The following is a 25,555-nucleotide window of genomic DNA, read 5'->3' as shown; positions in this document are numbered from 1 at the left end:
CCTTACTTGTGTATTAACCCCAGTCCTAGCTATAGATGCCCATCCTTACTTGTGTATTAACCCAGCCCTATCTATAGATGCCCATCCTTACTTGTGTATTAACCCCAGCCCTATCTATAGATGCCCATCCTTACTTGTGTATTAACCCCAGCCCTATCTATAGATGCCCATCCTTACTTATGTATTAACTCCAGCCCTATCTATAGATGCCCATCCTTACTTATGTATTAACCCCAGCCCTATCTATAGATGCCCATCCTTTCTTGTGTATTAACCCCAGTCCTATCTGTAGATGCCCATCCTTACTTGTGTATTAACCCCAGTCCTATCTGTAGATGCCCATCCTTACTTGTGTATTAACCCCAGCCCTATCTATAGATGCCCATCCTTGCTTGTCTATTAACCCCAGCCCTATCTATAGATGCCCATCCTTATTTGTGTATTAACCCCAGCCCTATATATAGATGCCCATCCTTACTTGTGTATTAACCCCAGCCCTATCTGTAGATGCCCTTCCTTACTTGTGTATTAACCCCAGCCCTATCTATAGATGCCCATCCTTACTTGTGTATTATCCCAGCCCTATCTATAGATGCCCATCCTTACTTGTGTATTAACCCCAGCCCTATCTACAGATGCCCATCCTTACTTGTGTATTTACCCCAGTCCTATCTATAGAGTGCAAATGTTTTTTTTTGTTTGTTTGTTTTTATTACTTTTTGTTATATGAGAAAGAACTGAAGAAAAACATTGTGCTAGATCAGGATGGTGCAGTTTGAACCTGTAATGGTGAAAGCTCAGACAAAATATAATGTGTGGGTTACTTTTACATTTGAGTACCTTTGAAAGAAGAAAATAGAGGATTTTAGAATGTATATGTCAACCATAACCATAGGAAATATTTATTATATAATGTAGAATGTCATTCTGCTAGCATCTGTAGATTAACCTGTTGGATGAGGAAGTGGACAAGGCAGTGGTCATGAGGTCCTCAGGCATTGACTAATTTGATTTCTGATTCAGACACAGAAGAACTGTGTCTACAGTTTTGCTTCTCAATGCCCCCCCCCCCCCCCCCCAATTTGGTCTTGTGTAAGAGGGCCCTGTCATTATCAGGCTTTCTACCTGCACTGCATGTTAAACTTCAGATTAAAGGATGAGCTTACTTTCTACTTCATGTAATACAAGAGGCTACTGGAGGAAATATAATATTGGGCTATTAGGGTCTGCAGCCTGTCCAGTAGGTAGTGAAATAGGAAGATCAGTGGTCAAGAAGTCCTCTTCTCTTGCATAATTTTGTTCAGGCCAGAAGACAGAGGAGAAATGTGTCTGTGGTTATGCTTCCCATTGTTTGTCCTCTCTGTCCTTGTATGAGAAAGGTCACTCACATTCTTAAGCTTGGTGTATATGTTTTCTCTGTTTTTGCACATTAGAGGTAAGTCCTGTTCTCAGCACGTATCCCTCTGCTGTCCTTAAAACCTAGGGTTGTTTATCCTGTACCATGTAATATGGTCCATAGAAATACATGCGTTTATGCGGTCCACACATCGCTGTCTGCATGGATGTCCATTTAGCTCTTCTTTCTGAATAAAAGCAGTAACTTTAGAAGACACCTTAGCATTTTGTACTTCATGTATATAGAGCAATTGTAATAGTTTTGCAGATCATATTCGTATTGTTTTTTCTTCTTTTTTATCCATAGGATAAGCTAACATCAAACTTGTCATGCCTACAGTTAAAACTGAAGGATTTTAAAGATTTGCAGAACAGCAGTAATAAGGAAATCCTTGGCATACAGGTAAGTAAACTCAGTTGTTCTGGATGTCAAGAATGGAAGTAGTTAATAAAAAGATGTAAGAGTATTTGATTTGCCTTGCCTTGTATTTCATCCTGTTATTATTTTCAAATTAACTATATGGCATGTACCTTTTACTGGTGGTCAGACAGTAGAGTTTTATGATACCTACTGGCTTTGCTACAGTACGTTTGTATGATTCTTGGGCAATGATAAAAGAAAAAGTGACCCATTTTGCAATTCTAAGGAGTCCTGTAGCTATATTGTCAGACAGCAAGTCGACACACTGATTATGGTTCTTCTTTTAGTCCTTTTCTATACCTGATCGTGTATATGAGTGTTAACATGATTTGAACAAAGCAGTTAATAAAATAATTAAGGCATTTATATTGTTTAAATAGTGTCAACATTTAAGTAGACTGAGTGAGTTCATTACTAAGGTGTGGTAATACATAAAACAGTTGTGTTACACAGTAGTAATTTTACATAAGTCTCCACATCCACGTCTGATATACAGACCGATGAGTGGTACAGTGGCATGGATATTAGTGGTACTATCTCATGGTACTCAGTTCTCTAATTTTATTTCCAGTTGTCTGCCTTCTTCTTAAGAGTTTACATGTCCTCGTTGGTTCTGGCCAGGTTTTTGCCGGGTACTTGAGTTTCCTTCCGTCTTCTAAATATATGTGATTGAGTTACCCTCCAGAATGTCAGTAGATGTGTGTATGGTGTGCATGTGTGTGCATTCTGCAATGGGCTGGCGTCTCATCCAGGAACTGTTCTCTACTTTTATACCTACTGTTTGTAGGTACAGAGTGCTGAATAGGATGAAGTGTATAGCAGAAGATATGGTGATTGAAGCCAGACTGTAGAAAAAGCATAACTGTATCAGTTTTTATTAAGGGTCTATTGTTGCCTCACAGCAAGAGGTTCTCCTGTTTGATTCTTGGCTGGTTTACGGGGAGTGCCTTCTGTGTGGAGTCTGCATGTCCTCCCCATGGGTCGAGTGGCATTCCGAAAGACATGTGTGACTGAGAGTGCCTTCGTTGAATGTTGGGCGTCGAGCTGGCAACTCAGCACCGTAAAATTTTACTGCCAATCATTAGCGGACCGGAGTTCCACTGTGGCAACCCCTAACCCGGAAAAAGCCGAAAGACAAACAAACAAACAAACATCATAAGATCGACATTTGAAAATGTCGGAGCACCTTTTGTCAATATGAAAATGTTGAACTGCAAGTTTGTCGAAAGGCCAAATCCAAGGGAAAGAAATCGGAAGGCCAACAAGCAACGCCACATAAAAACAAACATATTTAAGTGGGGGGCTTCACCCCAACATCCCCCACACCCCCCTAATGAAATATTCTAACTTCAAGACCACACTACAGTCAAGGAAAGGGCAGGTGTAACAGAACAGCCAACCCATTTCTTTCCCTTGGAAAGAAATCAGTGATTTGGCCGTTTGACAAACTTGGAGTTTGACATTTTCATGTCGACAAAAGGTGCTTCGACATTTTCAGATGTCAATCTTATGATATAGACCCTTTATTAAAGGAATATGTAGTCAGTATAATAATTTATAACTTCTGGGTATACCTGTCTTGTCAATTATCCATTCACAAGTGGCTTCTTCAAATAATCCCACACATGTATTTTACCAACACATACCAACAAAACATGTCTCCACAACAAAACACTTCAAATAAAGGTTCAGCTATCTTCCACCTACATAGACTAGGTATCAGTCATAAGTGCACTTGCTCCATTTGTACACTAACCAAGCAAAATATTATTTTTATAGGTATGCATATATGTATGTAAATATAAAATATAAATTATATTTTTATATCTAGCTAATGTGTGTGTGTGTGTGTGTGTGTGTGTGTGTGTGTGTGTGTGTGTGTGTGTGTGTGTGTGTGTATGTATGTATATATATATATATATATATATATATATATATATATATATATGTGTGTGTGTGTGTGTGTGTGTGTAAAAAACAGTGTTTTGTTTTTTTAAAAATAAGATTTTGCATGCACTGAGGCTGTTTCTCTGTGCACATGTACTGACATGCCAGTGTTGTTTTTTTTTTTAATCTTATCAGGCCGATTTTTTTCAGTCAGCATTGTTTGTGCACATATATTTAGTGTGTGTGTGTGTGTGTGTGTGTGTGTGTGTGTGTGTGTGTGTGTGTGTGTGTGTGTGTGTGTGTGTGTGTGTGAGTGTGTGTGTGTGTGTGTGTGTGTGTGTGTGTGTGTGTGTGTGTGTGTGTGTGTGTCTGTGTTAGTATCTGTCTATAGATATATTGGTGTACTTCACTGTGTTGAGTCAAAACTGAAGTGCTTGGGAAATTCATCAAAAGCACTCTACTGAGTACTGGGGAATATTGAAATGAGAAAGATCAAGTACTTGTGGTTAAGGTAAGTGTGGGTTTGGGTTTTAAATGCTGACATTTTTGGAAGTACTGACAGTTTTGGCATTAGGGGTGGGAGTGTTTGCTGGTTAGGTTTACAGTGAGGGCTAAAAAAAGTGATAGATTTAGTGTTTGTATGTGTGGTACGTGTGTGATGCGTGTCTGAGTATCATGTTTAGTGGTAGTGTTATGGATAGGGTTTTTTCCTAAAGCAATGTTTAGGCTGAATTAGAGGCAGGAAGCAGGGTTAGGGATTGCACACACTAGTAAGGTGGTACAAGAGAGAAGAACACACTGTGTAGCACTGCCGTAAGTGCCATCAATTCATACCCTCTACCCCCAGAGAAGCAACAAGGAGATGTTTCTTGCCTCTCTCAGTACTCGGAGAATGACAGTAGTTAAAAGTATTTAGACGGAGGTTGCACATCCTGAATACAAGTTCATCACTGAGATGGCATTCTGGTCCCCTATCATAGTGAAGGGTCAGCTACCTGTACCCCAGGTGACAGTACAAATCACTGTTTGACCAGTAGAAATATGCTAGCATCCTGCCTGATCTAGGGAACAGGTGCATAGTTCACCTGGCTGATGGCCTCTGGTAGCACTGAAGACTAATAGGTCTTCTTCCAGCATCCTTCACCAAGGTTGAATAGTCCTAGGTTGGAAATGTCCTGCATATCTTTCCACACAGTGGGCTGCATTTTAGGGGCTAGTATTCAGGCAGATACTTGACATCTAGTGGAATCCATTTATGTGAGCAGAGGAATGCACTCTTAGAAAGCATGGCCAGCTGCCAAAACTGGACTCAATGTAGGTCTTCATATCCTCTTGTCAGCTTTAGCAAACATATCCTCAGACACTGACTTCCTGTTTTTCAGCTCCTTGTACATCCTTGAGGCACTTTAGATTATTTATATATAAGCACATCTGTTCAGGATTGGAAGGCTCCAACCTGACCTTTCCTGTGATGAATTTGAGAATGTAGAGAGCATAAAAAGACATTGAGTCTACCCTCTTCTGCAGCTCCCCAATAGATAATGTCTTCTCTGAAGAGACCTTAAGGTATATTGGGCCTACTAGGTATTGATGCTGAGTACCATTCCTTAGTCCACAGAAGGACCTTAATGAATATCTCTGAGTGAAATAGAAAGGTAGAACTTTGAGTCCTCCCTTTGTGGAGCTCACAGTTATGAATCTAGTATATGCAGCCCTAAAACTCCCAAGATTCTGCTTCTGTAACTCCAAATAAGGTGGGTAACCTATGTAAGCCTGCGGCTAAATGGAGTAAGATACTGAGCATATCTGTTGCTTGGACTTTGTGATCTGCTTGCCCCAGCAAAGACCCCAGATACCAAAAAATGTTGCTACCTTGTATTCAGACAAAAATCCTCGATCATTGGATATGGTTAGCAAGAAACATTTTTCTTTTGACATACAGTGAGTGCAATCAACCAACTATTTGTATGACCTGTCTTACAATGGAAAAACTCTCCTTCCCAAGACTAAGCTCAAAGGTGAGCAGGTCAGTGAACTGTCTATATAGCATTTTCAGAAATTCTCACATTAATTTTAATTATGCTTGTACTGTGGCTAGTGCAGTAGTTTCAGTAATGTGCAGGGGCAGGAAGACTTAGCTCCCTAAGGCAGAGCTTGGTCTGCTCATCCTAGATCCCAGATTAAACAGATGGGTATTATTTAACCAACTTTCATGACTTGGGTGATGACATAATTAAGAGAAAGAAGACCCTCACCATCATGGAAGACCTTTATGAATCATTCAGCCATGTCCACTTCTTCCAGACAAAGCCAACACTCAGGGCAAGCTCTGTCCCATACTGTTGATGATTCTTCAAGGGTTGGGCCATCTTGTGTCCTCTGACAATGCCAAGCAAGTTAGCAAACTGAATAACTTTGACAGCCCACCAGATACATTTCTTGCATGTAGAGCAGGGAGAAATCATGTTCCAAGTGTAGCTTAGTTTGGAAAAGAGTCACAAAGGACTAGTACATTCTTGATGTAGATGTGGAAGGTCATTTCTTAGAGCTCTTGGATTCTTCTCCAGAAAGTACTCCATTAAGAGACCAGTGTATCTTTTGCAGAACTCTTGGGATATCTTCAAGCCATACTCTTCCATGGAACAGTAAATAACAGCTTTGTCTCCTTGCATACAAAGCTATATGTTCTCCCACTACTCACTAGTTATGAAGGAGATGGAAGGCTTATGGTGGCTTGGACCTTAGTGACATCAACAGTTCTGTCCCATACATCAAACTCTGGATGAGTATGTCAACACAGTCATGCCCTCTACATTTGTAGGGTGCATGAATGTTCTCATCGTACATGATGGACACCTTCTGCTGTATCAACATCTAGATTCTGCACAGAAGACTCCTTCAGTTATCTTCTCTGTAAAGTGCTGCTGCTATTTGGACTTTCCTCTTCACAAAGCTTTGGCTGTGGTAGCTGAGGCCTTGTAGAAGGAACAGTATGTCTTGTATTACCAGATATCATGGAACTGCAGCAGTGTGTACTTCTATAAAACCTGACATGACATTAGCTGGGAGACCATCTCTAGTCCCGACTTAGACTAGTGACTTTAGTTGTATGAAAGTAAATAAATTTGACACTCCCCAATGTTGGCCATTTTTGCCCATGGAGAGAGCCTAATAACTTTTCTGCCAGTATGAAAGTGCGGTAAAGTGTCTAGGCCCGGACCCTCCTGTTCTTTCTTGGCTGCATGTATGACTGGATCTTCACAGTGCAATTTACCTGAGGATATTAATGTTGTAGTGGACACGGAGTGGCTCGTGGCTGCAGATTCATTCTGTACTCACAGATCTTGTCTTGGTGTCATTGTTCTCCTGCCAGGCCCTAGATTGGCGGACAGTCTTGACAAATCTTTTTAAAGGCATACCAATTCTGAGTAGTGTGACAGATGCTTACTTGGCAGGGTGTGGAGTTTATCTTAGGTATGCCACAGAACATGAAAAGTTCTCCAGCATGATATAATCTGAAAAAACAAGGAGATATCTAGTCTTACCCAATTTTCAGAGATGAAACACTAACAAATGTCTCAATATTTGAAATCAGAAGAAAAACTTAAACTAAAAACTCAAAAAAATGCCATTCTTCCTGGAAAATTTTTAATATTAATTGTGTTTGTCTAAAATGCAGTAGACTTCTTCATATAAGACACTTAGATCACATGACATTGTGTGTAAACCAATAAATATCACTTAATAACATTACAGTTACGTAAAAAAAAACTGCAGACAGAAATAGAATGTTATGTGGGTAAGATTAAAAAAAAAAAAAACAAAGACAGAATTTAATTTATTGTATTAAGAAAAGGAATCCCACTAGTGTGTTAGCCAAGCATGCCGATCAATGTGAGAATTGCAACAAATTAATATATTTTCCTTTTATTTTGGAAAAAGTTGAAACATGAGAGAGGGGAGAATTGGGTAAACTTTTTGCTGAATCATGAACTGCATTGGCAGGTATACAGCACCAGGCATTAATGAATGTGTTTCTGTCAGTAGTGTTTTATGTAATGTTAAGTGATGTTTATTGGTTTATGTAATGTCATGTGATCTTAGTGTTTGATATTTATTCAGTTTGTGGTTAGAGTCTTGCTGTTCTGATGAAGTCTATTGCATTTTAGATGAAAGTGCTTAAGGATGTTAAACAATTTTTCAGGAAGAGTGGCAGGGTTGTTTTTTTATTTTTTATTTTTCAGAGATGGGATGATAATCTGTTGACAGATGCAGCAGTTTCTTTGCAGCTCACATCATATGAAAAGTGAATATGATGGTCGAGTCCTTGAGCAAACCATCCAACCTTTTCCTGGAGCTGCTGATCCTGAAGCCAGGTTTGGCTTGAATGTTCCAGTTATGAGAGATGTTAATGATTGATATGTGTTATACCCTAATTTAGTAGGCTGCATGCACTCTGGATGGGAGGATAATGGGAGCTCATGGAGGATGTGTTCTCCATCCTGTTTCATGAGACATTCCTGTACGTATTCCCATCATTCCATCTGATTCTGTGCCACATTTGTAGAATTCAAAGAAAAAAGACCAAACTAAGCCTCTTCGACCTCATGGTTACAGATAAACATGAGGCTTCAAACTCTTGTGTTTCTGGCAGTGCAGTAAACCCTCCTGGTTCTAGCTGTAGTATACCATTCATTGTTACAACTGCAACAACTGTGCCTCAGAGCCTGGCTATTGCTGTAGACCCACTTATCTTCTGGTATTAAATGGCCCGGTGTCACAAGTGACCTAACTGTCAAAAAACCTTGCACCGAACAATCATATTAAACTAAACTGACAATGTTCTTCATTTCTACCTGCCTCCTTTCAGTTATTGAGCTACATAGTAGGATTAAGACCACTTTATTCTTTGGAGCTAGGGTCTTCTTTTTTTCTTTTCTTAGAAACATGGCCTGTTGCCCTTCATATGTGTCTTAGGAGACCTTATTTTCATCAGCTATTTCTTGGGTCCATAAGAGAGATTAGTTTGGCAGAGGACCAGATGTCAGACAGCTCAGGACTTACCCTGCCTTCTTTCATATTTACTTCCTCCTGTCTTCTCTTTACATAACTGAATATACAGGTATGACCCCCTCCTGTATGCTAAGGGGCACTTTTGCCCTGGGTATTTATTTCCACTCTCCTACATAGCTTCATGTCAGTCATACTGCTGGGCTCAGTATTGGTCCCAGGTCACCAGTGCTGTGGACAGATGTCCTACCGCTGTGGTAGTAGACTGACCTACACTTGTCTTTTTATGTAAAGAAGATGCATGGACACATTTGATACTGCCACGGATAGCTGTTCATCTTGATTATTTCTATCTTTCTTGTTTTCCAGAAATGTGCCTGCAGTTTAGAACAATACATTACGCAACAGTTTGTAAAACTGCACCAGTTTCTCCATGAAAAGGAACAAAAACTCCTTCAGCAGCTTAAGAATGAGGAAACAGTTCTGAAAGAGACAAAAGAAAACCTTGAATGCATTAAAATTAATGTTATGAATAGCCAAGTATCTGATGCCAACTTGGAATTCAGGAATGAAAAACTGAACACACTATCAGAAATGGAAGAAAATTCTGAAAACATTAAAAATTATGCTCTAGTAAACGAGAAGCCAGAATCTGATGATGATGATCATCGTATAAAGCTTAGAAAACGGGAAACAATTGGATTTTTAGCAGTAAGCATGCTTTTTCTTTTGTTCTTTTTGCATGACGCTTGTGTTGGAAATGAAAGGTTAGGGATGCAGTTGGCATGGGTCAAACAATGGGATAAAAATGTGGTCTAATTGATGTAAAATAGTATGCTTAATTTTGAATTGCTGTTTTTTTATCCTGTGTTGAAAGTGTAAGTGAACCTATCTCTGTTTAACCTACCACAGTTCTAATGGATGATTGACAATAGTAAATTACAACTATTCCATAGGAATAATATTTTGTTTTCTGTTGTAGAATTGTATTTGTTGAGGATGTGCTACATAATGTTGAACACCAGATAGTACATAACACACTGAGATGCAAATCAAAATTGTGATATGACATAGCAAATTTAAAAACAGATTCATTTTAAGATAAACAATGTAAGTGACAACAAAAAGGCAAAGTCCTATAGGCTCCATTAATGGGAGGCACAGAGCTCTATAGTCACTGAAACTTAATAAAACAGTTATTGGCTTTAGTTCATCAGGTAAAATTCTGTGTGTGCATGCTCAGAGCAGTAAGGCAGAGAGCTTTGATGTTCTGTTGACACTGTTTATACCACATCACGTCACCTGGATGTGCTTTCAAATAGTCCTGATTTTGAGTTTCCAACTTTCCTAAAACTACTTTTATACCATTTAGTTACAGGAGCACAGTGCTTGCGTGTCTTATTATATGTGCAATTACTGCTGACTTATGGGTAAGAAATGGCTTTGTTGCAAATTTAACAACTAAATATTGAAACTTGCTAAAATATGAAATGTGCATTAGGCAGAGTAGATGCTAGTTCTCTTCTTTCAGATGTTCTGTGTCTTTTTGGCTTGGATTACTTTTTTGATGGTGTTGATAATAGAAACATATCCTTGTGTGATTGAATATCCATGGTTCCCTTGAGCATGATACAGGTACAATGCATTAAAGAGCAGGGGATGCTTAAATAAAAAGCTTACAAGTATTAGCACATACTTTAACCGGTTTTCACAAATCTATGTGGGCATAAAACTGCATTTAAGGCTTATAAATAATTCACCTTTTTTCATCCTCGCATAAATCCTTGCCAGGAGTTTATTTCTACTTGGTCTCAAAAGATTTGCTAAATGGTATTCAAGAAATTACAATTGAACCACTTTTTTTCTCAAATCATTATGATATGTACTTACTGTTTGAATTTAAGAAAAGTTTTCAGAAAAATAGGTTTGGCGGGAATTGTCTGGAACTCAGCACTGCTGTTCATAGGTTCATAGGAGATTACTAGACTACTGGCTTAGGAACCCTTGAAAGCCTAGCCAATATAACCCACTTTTACCCAGTGTATGGCCCCTAGGGGCAGGAGAATGGCATGGATGTGTGCCTGTGCATTGAGTGTCTTACAGATTGCCCCTGTCCATAAGGGACACAGGCACTATCCCAGGTGTGAATTTGTGATTCCCCATCCACTTATCCAAATTACATTTGAAGGGGGCCAGGGAAGGGCTCCACTTAATGTGAATAGGAAGACTATTCCAAAGAAGGGATAATCTGTGAGACACATGTCTGTTTCTCCAATGTGTTTTGGTTGAGTTGCTGACTAAATTTAAATCCCTGGAATGGGTGACTGTCATGCTGTTTGACTTGTGAATGTGTAGCAGTTCCATCAGGGCTGGATTTGTGAGTGCCATGTAGGACAGGCATAGGTAACCTCTTAATACTCGGTTGGGGACAGAGTAAAAGGTTAGGGCTTTTAGTCTATCCACATAGTTCATGTTGTTTACACCCTGTATTTACTTTTTGAGAAACCTCTGAGGTTGCTGTATTTAGTTTTTGAGAAACCTCTGAAGTCGCTCCAGCTGCTGTAAGTGCCTAGTCAAGTACATGCCAAATGACACTCTGTATTCGGTTATTGGTCTGAGTACAACAGGGCAATAATTTCCTTGGATCTGGATGGCATACCTTTCGTTCTAAGTTGTGCCACATAAAATTATTTTCTCACAACTGTGGACACATGGTGGTCAAAGTTTAGGCTATCTATCTGTGTACCTAAATATCTCACCTCTGAGTCTACTCTAGAGGGTGTGCTACTGACATAAATTGAAGGATTATTTGGCTTTCCAAAGGGTATGATAATGCATTTTTTGCATTTAGTTTTAGGCCATGGTTCTGGCACCAGTCATTTGTCTGATCTAAATCCTCCTGAAGGATAAATTCATAGCTGGGGTTTTCAATGATTGCCCCCATTTTGCAGTCATCAGCAAATTTTGTCATCCCCGAGTCCTTCCACATTAGCCTTGACTTCAGCGAAGTATATTCCAAACAGGAGTGGTCTCAGTCCTGAGTCCTGTGGCCCACCATTAGTGGCTGGATCTGGATTCCCCCACTTTAACCACGTGTCATGTCCATGAGGTAATTGGCTATCCATCTGGGCACATATGGATCTATGCCTAGTTTTATAAGTTTATTTATAATACCTTAGTGTGGAATTATGTCAAATGCCTTTACCAGGTCGTGGTAGGCGGTATGTACTGTTTTATCCTCATCCATGGTCTTAGTGACTTTCTCAAAGAAATCCAACAGATTCAGTAAGTATGACCTGCCCTTGACAAAGCTGAATTGGGTCGGGTCCAGTGTTTGGAAGTCTTCTATGTCATTATTTATCGGGTCAATGAATATTCTTTCCATGGTCTTACATATAAGACTAGTCAAACTTATCGGTCTCTAATTTCCTGGGTCAGTGGATGGTCCCCCTTTATGCAGAGGGATGACTGTTGTTGTCTTCTATTCTATCAGGACAAAGCCAATCAGAAGGCTGTGAGTAAATACAGATCATAATGGGCCTGATTAAGCACTGATTTAAGCTGCTTAAGAGAAAACCTGGTATATTGTCAGGCCCCATTGAAGTTTTGTTTTTATCTTTAGCGAGTGCAGTGACAACCTGTTCTTTGGTGATAATTGGCAGTGGAGTGGTGGAGGGTATTTCTTGGGGGAGAACTGGAGGTGATGGGGAGGTGAAATTTGACATAAAATTGTCAACCAGATTTGCTATGTCTTCTTGCTGAATATAGCTGATGCCATCTACAAGTAATTCTGCACATTACTGGGTGTTGCCCTTAAGATTGCAGACAACAGAAGAATGCCTTATGGTTATCCTTAGCATTGGAAGCTAACTTTAGCTCAAAGTCTGCTTTCAGAGACTTGACTAGTTCCCTGATTTGCTTGTTTAGACTAATGAGGGACTTGTTACTCTGTTGTGCACATTCCCTCTTTTCGAGAGGATTTTCTTTCTTTTGTTGTATAGCCTATTAATAACAGGTCCACCAGGGTGTCATATTTTTGGGGTTTGACCCGGGTTTATTTTGGTGTGGTACTGCCATGTCTATGCAATTGTTTATATGGTAATACAGTGCTTTTGTGGATGCCTCTGCATAGGTTTCTGTGTTTTCTGGATTTAGGGGAGCTTAGAAACTAGCTATCTCATCCCTTACTAGGGGTTAATTTATCTTAGAAAAGTTCTTAAAGTTTTTGGGGGATTAGTTTTATATTTATTTAAAGGGAGACTACTTTGTGATCTGATCTTACCAGTGAAGAAGTAACAGTACAGCACTCTCCCATATTTGAGAGTATCAGATCTAGGATATTTGTTCCACTAGTGGGAGTGCAGACTAGCTGCTCAAGGGAATTTGAATTTACAAAGTCAAGAAGTCTTTGGGCCTGCATGTTAATGGTTGTGTATGCCTTCCAATTAATGGAGGGTAGTTAAAATCACCCATGAGTATGGCACTGGGCTGGATAGTAGGTGATCCTAGTAACTTTAGGTATGATGTATGGGTTTCCTGGTTCATACTGGGGCACCTGTAGCTAGTACGAATATGATAATGCATTCCCATGGTTAGTGGACATGGAGTAGCACCAGCATGTCATACTATTTGACCAGCCTTGAGGTGTGTTTATCCTTTATGTATGTAGATACACTTTCTGCCCTTTGCTCTTTCATGTCCAGTGGGTGGTCAGAAAATATGAAATGCATTATAGCCATGCACTGCTGGAGTGCATTCCATGGCTTTGAACCATGTTTCAGTAAGTATGCTTCCAGGGAGTGGAGTTTCCTGTTGATGCTGCTAGTATTGAGCAGTAAAAACCTTAGCATGTCCCAAGTAGTTTTGTTACGTTTGAAGGTTGTCTGTTTGGCAATGCCTAAAAGGCACTATAAGGGTAGATAATGTTTTGTAAAAGAACTATTTTACCGTTTGTTGGTGTTCTGGCCTTTATCTGACTACCTGACTTCATTTGTTTGGATAATGGTTTGGCCAATATCCAAAAGCCTAGAGGCGACAGGTGAAGGTTATTCCTGGCAAAGCAGCATGGCTTATCAACCATATTCCTCCCAGGCTGACAAGTATTAGACCCCTTTGCAATGACAGCAATATCTAAGCCAATTGTTAAAGTCGATAATTTTCTACAGGTATTGTGGTATTCTCCTTGAAGATGGTCGAATGCTGCTCAGTGCTAGGCTCATACCTACCTGTGACACATATTCTGAGATGTCAATCATGTCTGTCTTCATATAGTCCCAGGAGGTACGTCTCAGGTCAGTCATGCACACATGCCATAGTGGTACTTAGGGGTAAGTGACCTGAGTGTTTGCATGAGTTGTCAAATCCTGATTGACAGGCAACTAACTGTAACCTTCCCCTTTATCCAGTCTGATAAGATGGACATCAGTGTGTCTCACAATGAAGTCTCCTATGACCAAAGTCTTGGGTCTTGGAGTGTTTTACCTTATGGACTTGGTAGCTGAGGCACAATGAGATGTGGTTTTATGTGTTCTGATGGGAATTGTATTGTTTATGTATATGCAGAGTTTATGAGGACTGCACCTGAGAGCCTTTGAGGTTTGTGTAAGTTACATGTGAACACCTCCGCATGTGTGGATCTATTTGCATGGTCCTTTGTGGGTGTGGTGAGTGATGTGGGCCATTAACAACCTGTTGTTGCTTTTTGTGTCTATATGTGAGAGTCTAACCTCTAGTGTTAATGTGTAACTACATCTCTCACATACTGTATTTGTCTATTTGAGAATTAAGTGGTTCTCAGGGTGAATAAGGCAATTGTTACATTATCTCAGGTTACCCATGTCACCAAGCTGGATACAGAGATAGCAGGAAAGTGTCCATCCATGGTTGCAGGTCCTAATGTATACTTGAAAGGATAGGAGTGGAGGGTTTTTTTAACCAGACGAGGGAAGGGTGCTTAGATGGTGTAATCTGCAGCTAACCTAACCAGCATTACTGAATGTGATGATGTGGAGTGTTGCCATATGTGCCAGGGAGAGTAGGGCAGTATGTGTGGGGCATGTGCCAGCATGGTTGGCTGGAGTTTTGTGGATGATTTTGTGTCTTTTGACTATCACACTGACTTGTACAAATGCTGATGTTAAACATGTACCAACAGTGTTGTTATAACTGATTAAATGTTTATGTTTAAACAAAGAATTCTGGAAGGGAAGAGTAGAAGTTTCTGAAATTATTCTATAATTTTCAAATACTGGAACAGATCTTAGAAAAACTCTTATTGTGTACTGCACTAGAGTCAGGTGATCAAATGTGATGTTATTCTATAACCAACACTGAAAGGATGGAACTCACACTGTGACATGTTTTGTTTACTTTGGAACCTGATATAAAAATCTGTGACAGTTATCACAGTCAGTAGTTAGTTGAGTTTGGTTCAGTAGTTGGAAACTCATTACCATACCTAGTGAAAGTAAGCATCTTACCTTGCCTTGCTGAATTAAGTTATCTACAGAACAGTTATCACTTAGACAGTCAGGAAATACAGTGAAATTAGTTAAGTAGTGTTTTTCTGCATCTGTTTGAATCTGTCCAACTGTGTTATTTTTATGTCTCCTTTTTTTTTCAAATCATTTTTTATTTATTTAAATACAAATATGAAAACATGAACAGTATTCGAAAACATTATATCACACACAAAAATGTACAATATATACAATAAAATAAAATGAATCAAAACTAAGCAAACATAAACTTATCTAAATTGCAGATGAAGAAAACCTGAAGTAAAGTTAAGGCAAAGAATCAAATTAACTTGAAAATATTATCAAATCCAATTAACTAAATATAAAGGAAAGAAAGAGCTGCCAGCTAGAATGTATATAACACTTGCAACAAGGAGAGATGAGGGTTGTACGTATACTAGCTTATCACACCAAAAGGCTAAGGGTGCATATCCCCATTTTGTATAGATAACAAAGGAGATAGCCTAAATATTATTGTATACAATAGATTAAGTCAAAAAGGCATTTCCAGATTTTCCCATAAAGAGCTTTTTTCCATTGATTTTTTGTGATAATTTTTTGTGCTGCAATATATGCAGTGGCCATCTCCTTGAATTCGTTCCAGTTAAGTTTTGTGCGATCTAACCAGTTTTTAGTGATACATAACTTGATCAGGGAGCACAAAATGATTATGACATGTTTTTCTAGTCTCGAGAGTTTGATAGTAGGTATATGAAGAATTGCTAGTTCCCAGGAGAGTGTGGACTTGTGGTAGCCCATTTTTTCTAGACGAACGTTTAATGATGTCCAGAGTCTATGGGAATATTTGCAGGACCAAAGTACATGTAGAAGATCAGCTCTTGGATAAGAGCAGCAGGTACAGGAGGAGGAATTTTTAGAATCAAAACTGTTCAACCTTGTGGGTGTATAATAGGTATTGTTGAATACCATTAATTGTGTGTATATAAGTTTTTTAAGTGGAGAGAAATCTAAAGTGTTTTTAATCGCAGATAGTTTTTGTTCCTCTGTAAATGAAGTTCCACAATTATTCCAGTAGTTGGAGAAAAGGCATCCTGAATTGTGTATAATAGGGTCTATTAGTTTATAGGCCTTGGAGAGCATTTTAACTGGGCTTAACAAAACTTGTATAATTTCATACGTTTTGCCAATAGCCTGTTCATTGACCGAGATATGGGTAAAGTTTGATGTAACTAATTCCCTTAGTTGGCGTAAAATGATCGTATATTTCTTATTAGTTTTGAGGATTGATCTTAGATCCAAAAGTTTTATATCCTTATGCTGTAGTAAGTCCCATACCGTAATATCTTTGATTATTGGGAAGTCTGCAAGAGTGATCATTCTATTATTGATCTTGATGTTGGGATTTAAATGTAGAGGTTGAATTAAAGGGAGAATTTTGTCAAGCTTAAGGAGTTTTATTAAAGACTGGAAAACCTTAATGTTATGTTTTAATGTAGTGCAAAATTTATAGTTCCTGAGAACTTCTGGAGTTAGAAAGGGAAGAGCATTAGGATTAAATTTATATGTTAAAACATACTGGAACCATAATTTCATCCAAGAGGGAGAGGAAATGTAATTATTCTGAGTTAGTTTTGAGATTAACAGAGTTCTGTTTGCACAGATGGTCATATAGTAAAGCTGAAAATTAGGTAATCCCAAACCACCTCTGTCTTTAGAATAAACTAGCCTTTGATAGGAAATCCTGACTGATTAAGGAAACCAAATAAATTTGGCTAATTCCTTATCAAACTTAGAGAAGAGAGCTTTTGAAATCATAGGATTTGCAGCTCTGAACTGGTAAAGTAGTCTGGGAAGTATGTTCATCTTCTTGGAAAGAAACAATAAGTTCATTAGTTCCCATCTACGGAGGTCTTGTATTATAATAGACCATGTTTTGAGAAGATTTTTTTTGTGTCATGGAAGTTTGGTTATGATCAAAATGAATACCAAGATAATAAATGTTAAAGGATGTCCAAAAAGGAGAATCCGGAAAGTAGTATGGTTTATGTCCCACCGTATTAATAGGAAAGATTTGTGATTTTTTTATGATTTACTTTATACCCTGAGGCCTTCGAAAAATTATCTATAGTAGTGATTATTTTACTTAGGTCTGTATTAGGATATTGAAAGTATAGGTTAAGGTCGTCAGAGAATGCTGAAAACACCAACTTAGTATTCAAAACTTTTGGAATCGAGTGATGGGTATTTTGTATTAAGTAGAGAAAAAAAGGTTCAATGAACAAATTGAAGAGGAAGGGGGATAGCGGGCATCCTTGTCTTGTGCCATTTATAATTTTAATAGGATCCGACAAAATTTTGTTAATATAAAGATAGGCAGAGGAATTTCTGTAAAGAATTTTAATCATATCAGAGAAACTACTAGGGATATTGAAACGGTCCAAGGTTAGAAATAAAAAGTCCCAGTTAACTCTATCAAATGCTTTTGAAGCATCCAAAGTTAAGGCATATATTGGGTTTTTATCTTTCTTCATCAACTGAATCATGGAATCAAGGGTTAGTGTATTGTCCCAGGTGTGTCTTTGCGATGTGAATCCAGCTTGTTCAGGAGAGATTAAAAAGGGCATGATTTTTTTAAGCCTGTTAGCCAAAATCGTTGAAAAAATCTTTATATCAACATTAATTAAAGAAATAGGTCTGTAATTATTAGGGTCTGTTTTATCATGTTTGTTTTTCAGAATTAGAATGGTTTTTGAGGTGTTCCAGTATAGGTCAGTAATACCAAATTTTATGATGTGATTAAAAATTTTTAGCAGAAGAGGGGAGATCATTATATTAAAGGCTCTATAAAAGTCTGGAGTGAAGCCGTCCAGGCCAGGGGACTTTCCTAATTTAAGATTTGCGATAACTTCTTGGATTTTTTGAAGAGTTAAAGGGGCAGAGAGCGCGGCATATTGATTATCATCCAGTGTAGGGAACTTTAAAGAGTTCAGAAAGTTCTCCATATATGAGTCCTGAGGTGAGATCACTTTCCTGCCATAGATATCTGAGAATAAGGAAGAGAATTGTTTTATTATTTCTGAGTTGGATTTATATAATTTATTTTGGTATTGGATGATGGAAATCCTTGGATTAGTTTGGTTAGATTTTATGATTCTGGACAGAGTTTTGGAGGGAATTTGTGCCCATTCTGCATAAGTTGCAATACATTTTTGTTCATGCACAGATAAATTTTGCTGGTGAAGTACCAATAAGTCTTTTTGAGTGTTACTTATCATTTTATCTAATATTGCACCCGGGCACATTATTTGTTTCTTCCCTAAATCAAGAAGTTTCAAGGACAAACTTAGTTCCATAGATTTATATAGTTTCTTGTAGTAAGAAGCTTTGCTAATCAGTCTACCTCTCAAGTTGGCTTTGCATGCAGCCCATTGAATGTCCAATTTTATTTGCGAAAGTTTTAGGTTATTGCTGAACTCTGTTAGAATCTCGTTTATCTCTAGGATTATATCTTTGTTGTTAAGTAAGTTGTTATTTAAGGTCCAGTTAGCATGATTATATATTAAAGATTTTTTTGATATGTAGGACAGTTTAACAGAGATTCTTGCATGGTCTGATAAAAACCTAGGTTCCATAGAGAAATTAATTATATGTGAGGCTAAGGAATCAGAAATTAGGAAAAAGTCCAAGCGCGACCATGAGTTGTAACATTTTGAAAAGTACGTGTATAACATGTCTTTGGAGGAAACGTCAATAAATGAAATAGGATCTATAAGATTAAAATCCATTATGAGTTCCTCTAGTGCCTGGGAGGCATGAAAGTTATACGAGGAGGATCTACTAGTGCGATCGCTGTTAGGATCTATAACAGTGTTCCAGTCACCACCTACGATAATATGATGATCATTAAAGGTGGAAAGTATGCTGTGGATTTTTAAAATGAAGAGATGCTGTTGTGCACAAGGGCCATACAAGTTAAGAAAAATAATAGGTTTATTAACATTAGGTATTTGAGAGATAAAATAGCACCATCTGCCATTATTATCAGACTTAACCTCTGTTATTACCCCTTGAAATCCCCTTTTTATTATTATAGCAACTCCCTTTGAATTCGAGCTATCTCCTGCAGCAATTATAGACCTTACCCACTTTCTTTTACTTTCTTTTGACCAATCTTCCTTGAGCATGTGTGTTTCCTGTAAAAAAGAAATACTCGCCTGTGACTTGAATATTAAGTGCATTAAAAGGGATTTTTTTTATTTATTTTGTAAGCCTCTTATAGTCCACGAGTCAATAGACCACGCCATATGTGTTTATCTTATTCACATAGAAATGTAAGGTAAGTACCCTCTTACTCCTGTAATATTCCTTAGCCACTGTGATAAAGTTATCATGTAGACTTAGGGGAACAAGTATCTTGGAGACACGCACCACTCTTGTATTTGTTAGAATTAGACTTTTGACTACTAAGGCAGCATAATAGTTCTTCCATAAGTTAAACCCGGTGCCTAGCCACCCCAACTCCCAAAGAGAAGAAGTACTAAAATGCGAATAAAAGTAAGAAATAAAATAAAAGCAGTTACGACTTTTAGCATTCCTTAGGAATAAATCAGCAACAATTAGCCAACATAATAAACAATAAATAAATTGCAAATTAAAGAGCAACTTTTTACATATATACAAATCTATTTCTTTCCAAGCCAGTAGCATACTAACACACTAACAATCCGCATCTGGAGCCTCCGTATGAGTAGTAGAAGGCTCTATATAGGGGAAGATATGCTTATAATAATATTAGTATATGAGAAAAGCATAAACAATAATATAGTTTACACAAGATAACATTAACCCAAACTAAAAATGTGACCCTTAATACCCAGAGGATTGCCATAGCAAAGGTTACATCCTCATAACAATTTACATTGCCTTTGTATGAAAGACCCCTTTATTATAATATATCATAATATAAAGGAATAGCAACCTAAGTGTAATATCAACAGGTATATCAATATAATAATAGTTGAATAAACTTGTTTGTGAATGTCTATCTATAGCATTTGGTGTACTTATATGCATCAGAGAAAAATAGCTACTTAACAATGCAAGTAAACATTTTAAAACGGGGTGCCAATGTAGCAAATCTATTTGTGTGAACTATAATTTTGATTAAGATCAAACCCTCCTTGACTACCTGTATCTGAACTAATGAGTGCGTATAGTTTTAATACACATCTCCGTGGTTGAATACCATCTGTCAGCCAATATAAAGTAATAGTGTATTTTCATTGAGTTCCAATAATGTACATTCCATCATACCATTCCATAAATCGTATTATGTTGTATCTAAACATCAATTGTAAACAAACTATAAACAATAAGATAGAATACTACACCCGCTCAGCGCTTACCATAAGCTCATAACGCATCTACTTAAAATACGAACATTTACTAGTAACCTCTAATCCTAGGGATAAAATCCTAATAAAACAACATCAAGGTAGACCAGTAACCACGTTTACAGAAACATTAAGGCAATGAGATACTAATGTGGATGGTTAGTTAAAACCCCTAATCTATAACTTTTAAACAGACATCTGAAATGGTACACAAAACTAGGAGATGATGCATTGTTGTGTATTTCGTGTTACCATAAAGCTGCACTTCAAGAAATTATGCTGAGATATCTGTTAAACTGTCATTTACAATCAGCTGTTATGTGTCCGCTTCCTTTTGTAACTTAGTATGCATAATTGCTAACTAGTATTTAATGACTGTATGAATCTTAATTAAGCAAGAGATGGTCTGTCCAAGCAGGCATGTGTTATGGCAAATGAGCGACAATCACTATCCACCTGTAGAATCGGTGCTGTTTATCTCGGCGAAACATCTCAAACATAACTGAAGAATCCTTGAGTATTTCATTAAGACAGACCATATTTGAGACCTGAGGAATAATGAGAAATGGTACTACAACGATATATTGGAAGGAGGTTGAGATTATATAAGAACCAAACGGAAGTCTCTTGAACCTAATAGTTCTATGGAAACAAATAACCACAAGCCAAAGGTTCCGACCTGCCTAGAAGCAACCATCTACTAATAACAGTCATAGAGAAAAGAGATTTACTCTGCATACAAACTTTCTAGTAGTTACAAAAGGACTTCTCCATTTAACCAGATGTACTATTTTTCTTCCGGTGAATTAAAGAAAAGGGAGAAGATCCATTTTTTATAATAATCATTGATTTGACTTAGGATCTATACTGTAGCATCTTACAAATCAAATGTAGCCTTAAACGCTTTCAAGAAAGCCTCTCTCGCTTCTTTTGTGTTTGTAGCTGAGTACTTTATGTCATTATAGGTAAAAGATAGTGTGTTTGGATATCGCATTTGAAACTTGATGTTTTTTTTATGAGTTCCGCACAAAATGGCACTAGACGTTGTCTGGATGTTTTAACAGTTATGGGCAAACCCTGTGAAAAAAACAGCCTGTGATTGTTCCAAGTAAAGGATTTTTGTTTTTTTGCTGCCAATAGGATTTTTTGAGTGTCCTGATAGTTCAATAGCTTTGTGTAAATTTGCCGTGGAGCCAGGGAATCTTGCCTCTTATGCAAGGCTCTATGCAGTCTTTCAACAATTATATCGGCCGATGCGCCTTCTGAGCGCGCAAGAGCCTCAAATATTTGTTTAGCTATGGATAACAGTGTATGGTTTTCATAGGATTCAGGAAGCCCTCTAATTAAAACATTATTGCGACGACTTCTTGCCTCTAAGTCTGTCAGTTTGTCTTTAAGTTCTTTTAGAGTTGTATCTTTAGATTGTAGATCCTCGGAGACGGATAGTATGGCAAGTTCGTTGGCTTGCGTCTTGTTCTCCAATGAGTCAACAAGCTGTACTATGTGGTTTATAGTGTTGCCAAACTTAGTTAGTTGATCGGAGAAATCTTGAATTGCCAGCTGTATGGGTTGGAGGGCTAGCTTAAGATCATCCAAATGAAAGTTCTGATCAGTTTTACTTTTCACGGTTGTTTTACTGAGCTCCGGTGTAGCTTTACCAGTTTTCTGCCTCTTAGAAGCTGTTTCTTTTTCTGGAGAAAAGATTATGGAGCTTTTCGCTTTAGTAGATTGTGCATCCATGGCTTCTGAGTTATTCGCCATACTTGGAGTTTTAGATAAAGCAGACCGACAAGCTGGATATTCCAGAAATGCCTTAGGGCCCCTTTGGATACATGAGGCCTTTGTAATTTATCCACCGGAGGAATAAATGAGCTGTTTTATCCTCAAAGATATGTATTTAAGGACTCTAATCTGAGCTGAGCAGTTAAGGTAGATTTATACTTTCCAATAAGATTGAATATTATTATTTAATGGCTGGGAAACACAGATCTATTATAATTTAGTTGAGGAGCTCCGTGCAGAGAGTGCGCTCTAGGCAGCCACCATCTTGAAATGGAATCTATTGTATGTGTTATTTTTATGTCTCCTGTGTTTGAAACTCTGATGTTTATTGTACTTAGCTATTTAATATTCTCATATTTTATACCTTTCATTGTGGCTGGTCTTTTAGAGATTACTTTTAACATCTTGAGAGTAATTCTGCTTATTTTAGTGATGCCATGGCCACTCCAAAAAGTCTTGCTGCTTGGGTTAAACTCTACCATTTATATTAGCATTGATTTTACTCAGTAAAATTGGATTCCCTTGTAAGAGCCTGATAGTGACGTGGCTGGTTGCAACACAGTGACCTTATTGTCTAGACAGAAAGGGAGATGGCTAGTAAATCTGTGCCAGCTTTTCCCAGGAGTGTGTGTGTGTGTGTGTGTGTGTGTGTGTGTGTGTGTGTGTGTGTGTGTGTGTGTGTGTGTGTGTGTGTGTGTGTGTGTGTGTGTGTGTGTGTGTGTGTGTGTGTGTGTGTGTGTGTGTGTGTGTAAATCAAATACCCAGGTGTGGGTGTGTTAGTTACTTGGAAGTGGGACACAATGCACCAAAGTGAGTCTTGTGTGGGATCTGGAGAGACAGGCAGTCCATTTCCAGGTCTGGAGAGTATTCCCAGTGTGCTTTTGTGGGAAATTGTACTTGATGCAGAGAGCTGCAATTGAAAATACTGTGTAAATCCATTCCTGTTTTAGTGATAGTCTTTCACCAGTGTCAGTGGTGAGGATTGAGGCTCCTTGATTACTGGCCCTGGGGTAAAGAGAGGCCATCACACTGCCCAGCGCAAAATCAGATGCTCTCTGAGCAGCAGTAGTCCTGGGTGCTTTAATAAGGTAACTATCACAGTGATGAAATAAGCAATGTATCTAAATGTTTGCATCTGTATAGGGCAGTGGCACAGTTGCAAATGTGCCAAATGTATACCAGCCCTGTAAATACAGAAAACTGAATGTGCTATCTGGCCAATACAATGACTATACTTAGAGCCCTGTTGTGTGCTTTCCAAATCTGACAGACCAGTTAAATCTCTACTGCCACTATATGAATAATCTCAGTTCTCCTAATGTAAAAGCACAGTAAAGTCCTGTCTGGAGTGAAATGCTACTACAAACAAACTTAAAGATAGAGATACAGCAATGTAGTTTAAACATCTTATAAATGTGTCATGATTCAGTAAAAGTACTTAGGTTTATAGGAATGAGGCAAGAGCCACTTAATTGTACAAAATTAGTAAAGGCACTAAAAACAAGATAAGCTGACTAATAAGCCTGCCATCCAAAAAAAAAAAACTACATACAGGAATCTGTAGAGTGTTTCCCAACCTATACAGACCAGGATACCTCCCAGTGCCACTAGATGGAAAATCCACTGATCTCTTGATGTAAAAACACAGAAAAGTGATTGTTAGAGTGTAAAAATACTTTACTTTATCCAACAGCTAGCTAGATAATGAATTCAAAGCAAGTAAATCAGTCGAACAGACACAGGGAGGCAGAATGCACTTTTTTTTTCAAAATAAGCACAAGGAAATTAAATAAATAATTCAAGATATAAACAGCAGTGTAGAAAGGAAGGAGCTTATAAAGCTCAGTTTATAGTAAGGATGGGCAGCTTAAAAATCACCAAGTTTAAAAAGCAGATCAAGGAATAGGAGCATGACTGGGGAAAATAATTAGGAGGGAGTCACCAACAGTGACTGTAGTTTACGCAGGCTTGAGTATTAGCAGAACAGACAAAGACCCAGAAATTTCATGTGTATTTAAGTATCAAAGTAAAAAAAAAACAGAGCCAGTGCAATTTGGTGTGGAAAAAAATATATTGTATTATAAATAATACACGGTGTATTAAAAAAATACACCTGCCCAACAATAACATCAGACTGGTTTCAGCATTACTGCCTTCCTCAGTGAGCAAAAAACAAATGACAGAAATTCCCTCCAACAAAGCTATGTATACACATAGCATTCAATTATCAATTACACAATTATTAAATAAACAGGGTTTTTTTCAAAAAACTGTTTTTTTTTTAAAGTCCGACAGACTAGCAGAGGAGATATTAAAAACATTGCAAAAAGTTACACCTGAGCCATGACCCTCATCATTCCTGATAAATCGGGTGGAACCCTTATGCTTCCTCCGCCCTCATCTGGACTTAGACATAAAGGGTGGGCCAAACTGTCTTCTGAATTATTCCTTTTGGACCTCGGTGACCTATCCATGTGGGCCTCCTCCCCCTCAGTATTGGAAGAGGTATCCTCAGCTGAGGTAATGTTTTCCCTGTTCCTTTTCTTTAGAATAGATTTGGATCTCTTAGGTCTGAAATTTCCTGATTTAATATTGGGGGTAGCAAATTTAACATTCTTGCGTATTTCAAAGGGTCTCCCCCTATCAAAATCATCAACATCTCTTTGGAATTTCTTCATTTTTTTTCTCTCTTAAAACATTTTCCAACTCTAACAAATCTTTACTTAGTTGATTCAAACTAGCATCATAACATTAAATAGTCTGAAATTCTTGTACCCCTTTACTTAACTCATCCAAACACGAGACCTGTTGTTGTATAGTTCTCTCGTAATAGGAGACTAAAGCATTAACAAAGCCCATTGAGGCTTATTGTTGTATTGCAAGCCAATCATCTAGTAATAACTGATCAACTTGAGGAACAAGTGGCTGAATTTTAAGATATCTGTTTCTGTTGATATGCCTTGAAAAAGTGCAAATTCCACACATTGCTTCTCAGACTCCTCATTTCCTTATTAAGTTTGGAAAATGCCAACTTATGTCGATTGGCCAAATCATCAGTCCCCCCACCAAGTTGACCACCCGTATTTGTTGAACCCAGACCGAAACCCCCCAAATCGTCAGTATCGGAGGACAATCCCTTTATAATGGATGCTAGGTCCATGGCATATCAATCCGACCTGAGCAAAAGA

The 25,555-nt window shown here is 38.0% G+C and overlaps 1 protein-coding gene across 1 annotated transcript in view; it reads left to right on the top strand.

The window, feature by feature from the left end:
* LOC122814464 (zinc finger protein 182-like) overlaps positions 1-25,555 on the top strand; it is a 109,181-nt gene that overhangs the window by 19,712 nt on the left and 63,914 nt on the right. The window contains exons 2-3 of the mRNA XM_044087043.1: positions 1,703-1,798; positions 9,083-9,424. Coding sequence (XP_043942978.1) covers positions 1,703-1,798; positions 9,083-9,424 — 438 coding nt within the window. The remainder of the gene's footprint in view (positions 1-1,702; positions 1,799-9,082; positions 9,425-25,555) is intronic.

The sequence above is a fragment of the Protopterus annectens genome, chromosome 10.part0 (assembly GCF_019279795.1).
Source record: "Protopterus annectens isolate FY-2018-M chromosome 10.part0, PAN1.0, whole genome shotgun sequence".
Taxonomy (NCBI): Eukaryota; Metazoa; Chordata; order Ceratodontiformes; family Protopteridae; genus Protopterus; species Protopterus annectens.
The sequence above is the reverse complement of the archived record's forward strand: the minus strand, read 5'-3'. Positions and strand labels throughout refer to the sequence as shown.